Source organism: Lampris incognitus, chromosome 13 (genome assembly GCF_029633865.1).
Source record: "Lampris incognitus isolate fLamInc1 chromosome 13, fLamInc1.hap2, whole genome shotgun sequence".
Taxonomy (NCBI): domain Eukaryota; kingdom Metazoa; phylum Chordata; class Actinopteri; order Lampriformes; family Lampridae; genus Lampris; species Lampris incognitus.
The window spans coordinates 11,895,771-11,902,645 of record NC_079223.1 but is presented as its reverse complement, the minus strand read 5'-3'; the positions used below and the strand labels follow the sequence as shown (position 1 = coordinate 11,902,645).

The 6,875-nt window shown below is 55.2% G+C and overlaps 1 protein-coding gene across 1 annotated transcript; it reads right to left on the bottom strand.

Moving 5' to 3' along the window:
* Positions 1–408: 408 nt before the first annotated feature.
* On the bottom strand, positions 409–6,153 carry LOC130123145 (cytochrome P450 26C1). The gene is made up of 7 exons (XM_056292274.1): positions 5,947–6,153; positions 4,753–4,977; positions 3,443–3,718; positions 2,571–2,726; positions 1,838–2,040; positions 1,594–1,789; positions 409–756 (listed from the first exon to the last, which is right to left on the bottom strand). The coding sequence occupies exons 1-7, from the start codon at positions 6,151–6,153 to the stop codon at positions 409–411; spliced, it is 1,611 nt and encodes a 536-aa protein (XP_056148249.1).
* Positions 6,154–6,875: the final 722 nt, after the last annotated feature.

Genomic DNA, 6,875 nt, shown 5'->3' with positions numbered 1-6,875 from the left:
GTTGCGGTGATCGTAAGGGAGGACATGACTCCTCCGTCAGGGAGGACATGACTCCTCCGTCAGGGAGGACAGGGCTCCTCCGTCAGGGAGGACGGGGCTCCGTCCTCCGCGCTCAGCAGCACATTCCTCAGTCACCTTGTCCTGAACAGGGTCCATGCTGCACAACCAGAGTTCGGGTTTTTGTTGTGTGTGTGTGTGTGTGTGTGTGTGTGTGTGTGTGTGTGTGTGTGTGTGTGTGTGTGTGTGTGTGTGTGTGTGTGCGTGTGTGTGTGTGTTCTGTTTTTCAACACAGCTCCGATCCGGGCGCGGGGTCCTCTCAGGTCAGCCCGTATTTCTCGCTGGCGCAAACTCAACAGTAATTTATGCCGCGAGGCGGCGCGGGAAGGCGCGCACGGGTCTCCCGCGTGTCTACGCTCGGTTGTAGATGTATCTGAAGCGCACGTGCAGTCCGTTGACGGGGTGCACTATGGGCACCGTCTGCATCTTGGGGAAGGTCTCCGTGCACAGAGTCCACGTGGTGGTTCCGATCAGCTCCACCGCCAGCGTCTTCAGGATCATCTGGGCGAGCTCCTTCCCCACGCAGCTGCGCACGCCGCCGCCGAACGGCACGTAGTTGAAGCGGCCGGCCCGGCTCTCCTCGCGCCCGGCGCCGAAGCGCTCCGGGTCGAAGCGCTCGGGGCTCTGGAACACCGCGGCCGTCTCGTGCGTGTCCCGGATGCTGTACATGACGCTCCATCCTCGGGGGATCTGGTAGCCCTGCAAGACGACGACAGACTATCACGGTCAATATGGACACAAAGGCGTCAATTAATCAATTAATGTATTTATTGATTGTTTGTTTGTGTTCATTTCGTTAGCAGCTGCAGCCGTGCGGGACTCCTGACGGACCTCGTCTGACAGACAGGACCAGGACACATGCTGCCTTCATACGCAGGCAGGCTGCACGTTAACAGCTGGTTTTGCTGACGTGGTCTATAATAAACTACATCACAGCGCAGAGGAGTTTAATTTTAACTAAGATAATTCCACTCTCAATCTTCGAATCATTTTAAAAACACATTGATAATTTTTTTTTTTTTACATATTTAGTTAATTGATATATCCGTTCATCCCTCCACTCATTCATTCATATTTTGGCCAAACTCATTTGTGTCTCTGGAGGTTTGCGGCTCCGCTATTGGCGCCCAGGACGCGCTTGAGCGCGCACACATAATGGCGGCTTAAAGAGCCCAGCGGAGCTCCAATTACGCGCGGGCTACGGGGGCATTCATACCCGGAGAATGAGGGGGCATAAATGGCACTATCTGTGCTGCAATATTGTTCTGGTGTTCCTATCTAATCGCTCCAGATCTCCGACTGAACTCCGGTTGCCCCGCCGCAAATGAGGGGCGCGGGGAGGTCAGGTGCGGGCTGCCCGGCAGGACGGGGGACGGTGATGAAATGTGGCAGCTCCCCTTCAGAGGTCGCCTAACGGTGAGAGCACAATCACGGCCGCTGCCCGGCCGAGCCACGGGACCGGCGCGGCGGCGGCACAAAAAAAATGCAACACACGGGGGGGGGGGCGGGGGGATGGGGGTGGGGGTTCGAACTTACGTCCAGTTCGAACGTCTGCAGGGCGGTTCGGTAACCGCCGGACACCGGCGGCAGGAAGCGGAGCACCTCCTTCACGACACAGTCGACGTACCGCAGCTGGCCCAGTTTCTCCATGGTGAGATCCGGTATGTGGGATCGGGACAGGGGAAAGTCTCCCCCGTCGGCTTCGTCTGACGAAGAGGAGGCGCAGTGCGGGCTGTGCCGGGCCCCCCCTCCCCCTCCGTTTGGGGGAAACCTCGGTTGCGTGCTGCCGTCGCCGTCTCCTGTCGCGCGCCCCGCTCGGGACAGGCCGTGGTTGCCGTTGGAGTCGCAGCCGAGGCCCTCCGTCTCCAGCTCGGCCCGGGCCTTCTCCACCACCGCCGGGTGGCGAAGCAGCTGCAGCACCAGGGAGGTGGAGGCGCTGGCTGTGGTGGAGTGGGCGGCGAATATCAACTCCACCGCCGTCTCCTGCAAGCAGAGACAGACAGACAGACAGGCAGGCAGGCAGACAGACAGACAGACAGACAGACAGACAGACAGACAGACAGACAGGCAGGCAGACAGACAGACAGACAGACAGACAGACAGACAGGCAGACAGACAGACAGACAGACAGACAGGCAGGCAGACAGACAGACAGACAGACAGACAGACAGACAGACAGACAGACAGACAGACAGGCAGACAGACAGACAGACAGACAGACAGACAGACAGACAGACAGACAGACAGGCAGGCAGGCAGACAGACAGACAGACAGGCAGACAGACAGACAGACAGACAGACAGACAGGCAGACAGACAGACAGACAGACAGACAGGCAGACAGACAGACAGACAGACAGACAGACAGACAGACAGACAGACAGGCAGGCAGACAGACAGACAGACAGACAGGCAGGCTGGTGAGAAGGGGGTTTTTATCGAGTTCATCTCGTCAGGTCTAAACGCGCAGCAGAGCCGGAACGGCGCGCGCGCAGAGGGTGGTCCGCCACGCACCTTGAGCTCCTGCGTGCTGAGCTGGTGGCCGTGCTCCTTGGCGCTGTGCACAATGTAGTCGAAGGCGTCGCAGTACTCCTCCGCCTGCTGCCTCCTCATCTTCTCCTCTATGATCTGCTCCATGTTGGCGTGCAGGATCTCCCTGGCCTTTATCCCCTGCGTCCATCAAACACACGCGCTGGCATTAGTCATTCATTAAGCAAATATATAAACTCATACTAATTATTTCCTTTATTCATCCATTCATTCATCAAACCATTCATTCATTCGTTTGTTTATTCATTCATTTGTTCGTTCGTTCGTTCATTCGTTCATAGTAATCATTCATTTATTCCTATTAATCATTTATTTATTCATAGTAATCATTCATTCATTCATATTAATCATTCATTCATTCATATTAATCGTTCATTTATTCCTATTAATCATTCATTTATTCATAGTAATCATTCATTCATTCATTCATATTAATCATTCATTTATTCATAGTAATCATTCATTCATTCATATTAATCATTCATTTATTCATAGTAATCATTCATTCATTCATTCATATTAATCATTCATTCATTCTCATATCATGGCTTGTAGCTTTTAACAGTCTTTTAAATATTTGTTCCCTCATAACGAAATATTAAAATGACACTGCAGCGGCCTGATAACTGCTAACCACGAGACACGAGAACGAAAAGCACAACAATAACAATGGGAAAGTTATCACAATAAGCCCTCAGGATTATTATTATTATTATTGTTATGATTATGATTATGTGTTTGCAGCTGAATATTGCTGGTTGTAAGTCGTGGCCCATCCCCGGAAGAAAGAAGGAGATGTGCCCCCCGTGCGTCACGACCCTGTCCCGGTCTCTCACCTTCCGCAGTCCGCTCAGCGGGGCGTCGAAGGGCAGAGAGAAGAGGTTGTCCATCAGCTGCTCGAAGATGCGGGCCAGGTAGACCAGACGCTCCTCGTCCATGTTCAGGCCCAGCAGCACCCTGACGGCGATGCGGAAGGTGAGGGACTTGGCGGCGGCGTAAACGTCCACCGCTCCGGGCTCCGAGCACCACTTGGCGACCTCGGAGCGGACGACGCGCTGCAGGCGGGGCAGGTAGGTCTGCAGCGCCCCGCGGCTGAACACCTTGGCCAGGATCTTAGGGGGAGAAGGAAGGGGAGCCGTTATAACCCGGTACGAGGAGCTCGGCACCTCCGAACAGAGAGGGCTGGGTAATTACTGCCCTCCACTCTGCGTCAGGGATACGGTTTGGCACCGATGGTTCCTTCTGCGCGTGCCCAACATTTTTCCATTTTGTTTGCCGTTGCCTGGTAGGCCCACTATCTGCTGTGATGCTGAGAGCACAGCGGGCCTCGCTCATCAGTCGTTCGCAGGTACAAACCCATGGCGCAATTTAGCCCTGCAGTTGGTCTCAGAGGCCGCTGTAGAGCCCGGGGACCCCCGAGTTCAGACTCCAGCTGGCCAACACTGACGTCTTTGCAGGCCTGGCTGATTGCTCGTTGCAGGAGGGTAGATGTTAGGGGGGAAGGAATTACAAATAACCATCAGGATTTCTCCTCATAAAACGCGTGAGCCCGGTCTCGCCAATCTGCGTACAAACAACACGATATGACACTTTGCGCGCAACGCACACGCGCCAAAAATCCAATTTGGCGCGCAGATGATAGGCCAATCCTTTCCGTTAACTCCCGTGGAGAGCTGATGCGTCAAAATACCACCGCGCATCACCTTGAGCGGTCATGACGTCACCAGCGAGGCTCAGTTCGCCCAGTATGGACTGCACGCAGAGTGCACCACCCTGTTGTTTGTACGCAGATCGGTGAGACCGGGTTGGATTCGACTTCCTGTGATTTTCTTACCTGGATTACTGAGCATGCGCAAAGACCATCAGGTTTTTGCCTCCCGCCTGTCAGGTAATTTAGAGGGCTGAAAGATTCCATGGGTGCGTAAAAACAAACTTGCACGTACGAACGACTGATGAGTGAGGCCCACTGCCGACCAAGCACAGCGCCATGGCTACTTGCGCACATTTCGAATTGTAATTACGTTCATGTTACGTACATTGTGTTGTTACACAACAATTTGTCATCTACGACGTCGGGTCTCAAACCGACGACACAGACTTCGTCTCTGACTCAACACTGAAGCCTGCGCGGCTCCACCATGCTCACTTTTCTCTTCCTCTTGTGCAGGTCTCCGATGGAGTTGACCAAGGTGTTGGGCCCCAGGATGATCCGGGTGCTCTGGGGCCACTGCGTGCACACCAGGCTGTGCTCCCCGAGCAGGATCTTGCGGATGTTTTCGGCGCCGGTCACGCGGATAACGGGCTTCCCCAGGAGGTGCGTCTTGAACACGTTCCCGTGTCGCTCTCTGCGCGAGATGTGGAAGTTGGAGCCCTGCTCAAACGCGGCCGGGTGGAGAGGCCGGGTGGAGAGGCCAGGTGGAGAGGCCGGGTGGAGAGGCGGAAATCAAGACAGGGAGAGAGAGAGAGAGAGAGAGAGAGAGAGAGAGAGAGAGATATGAACCACACACACACACACACACACACACACACACCATCAGAGGACGCATTAAATTCACGTGTGCTGTAACGAGGGTGCTGTGCCCCTGCGCGCCTCGGTTTAATGCCTCGTCTGGAGAGAGAGAGAGAGATGGAGGGAGGGCGCGCGGAACTGAGCCTTAAACTGTGAAGTCCTTTCTAATAAAGAGAGAGAAAAATATGCACGGAGAGAGAGAGAGAGAGAGAGAGAGAGAGAGAGAGAGAGAGAGAGAGAGAGAGAGAGAGAGAGGGAGAGAGAGAGGGAGAAAGGGGGAGAGAGAGAGGGGGAGAGAGAGAGGGAGAGAGAAGCGCACGGAATTGGGACTGAAAAGGTCTGTTTTTACACCGCAAGGAGGAATTACGCACGAGGCATCAAGTCCACACACGAAACCGCCCCGTGGTTGCGACTCACAACAGAACACAACCTGCACAAGAATCTGCACCGGTTGTCAAACCCTGTGCCGTCTCCTTCCCGCCAAGCTTCCCACCCCGCAGTCGAGCCCATCGCAAGGCCGCCCTAACACATCCGTGTTCGGGGGGATGGGGGGGTGGGTTACCACACCGGGGGTTCGAGCGCCGACTTTTTAACAGAAGCTCCAAAACAAAAAAACCCACGAGCGAACGACGCACGCGTGCGCATACACGCACACACGGGGCTAACCTATATTTTGGAGCGCTTGTAAAAAGGGGGAAAACTACCGAAAGCCAGACGTGCAGCCCCCCCCCTCCTCCTTCCCACTCTCTTTCACGACCCCCCCCCCCACCACCTCCAACCTCTCTCTCTCTCTCTCCGACATTCTCCGGGTCTCTTTTTGTTGTTGCATACCTGGAAGAGCCAGTGGAAGGTCTCCCCGACCAGCGGCCAGCCCATGGAGCCTTCCGGCAGCGGGAGGCTGCTGTCCTCATCCCGGGTGATGGTCCACCGGAGGCTCCACAGCTGCTTGGTGAGCGCCAGCAGGAGCAGGGCCGACAGCAGGGAGGTCACAGCCGTGGCCAGGGCCGACAGCACACCCAACTGCGCGAGGGCAAACATCTCCAAGCTCCGAACATCCACGGGGGGTCCGTTCCCGGTAGTGGGCCACCGCTGCACCCCACGGCCGCCTCGATGTCTCGTCCTCCTCCTCCTCCTCCTCCTCCTCCCCCCCCCACCTCCCTCCCTGACCAGAATAAGAGAGGTCGGTCACATTTCAGCATGAAAATCCAAAAACAGGGAATCACAACCTCCTCTAAGGAGTCTAGGGCGCCTCTCTCTCCGTGCGTTATACTCATGCACACCCTACTGGAAGTGTACCCCCCCCCAAAAAAAACCCCCCAAAATATCAGTCATGGCGACAGATTGATGCGCGTGCGGCGGGTAATTTTGAGGGGGGGGGGTATATGTCGTTTCTCTTCCGTCCTGTTCGCCGTGGCTCCTCCAGAATGAGGAGTAACTGTCAAGTATTCCAAATAGTTTTACAGGTTTACATGCGCCGGCTTGTCTATCAGGCTTTGCGCCTTTCTAGGTACAGTTCAGGGGTCTCCGTAACCCCCGGGCGCCCCGACTTTATAGAGCAATGGTAATAAATCAGACAACAAGAACACAGGGGAGGAGGGGGGGCGGGTAAGCTTGCACTGGTTTGAATACAGTAGCCTGCAGAACTATGGGGAAAGGGGGCGAGAAGTGGTAGAAGTGGGCAAAGGAGAACGGCACAAAACACGCGCGGCGGAAACAAAGGAGGTGCGCAAAATGAGGACTAAACAACACGGAGCGTTTTG

What these genes read in the sequence shown, in the direction of transcription:
- LOC130123145 (XM_056292274.1), bottom strand. Translation starts at nt 6,153, where the DNA reads ATGTTTGCCCTCGCGCAGTTGGGTGTGCTGTCGGCCCTGGCCACGGCT. An exon ending in TCAGCACGCAGGAGCTCAAG is followed by an intron (nt 2,041 to 2,570) that starts GTGCGTGGCGGA and finishes CTCTGCTTGCAG; the next exon opens with GAGACGGCGGTGGAGTTGAT. An exon ending in GGAGACGGCGACGGCAGCAC is followed by an intron (nt 1,790 to 1,837) that starts GCAACCGAGGTT and finishes GGCCCGGCACAG; the next exon opens with CCCGCACTGCGCCTCCTCTT.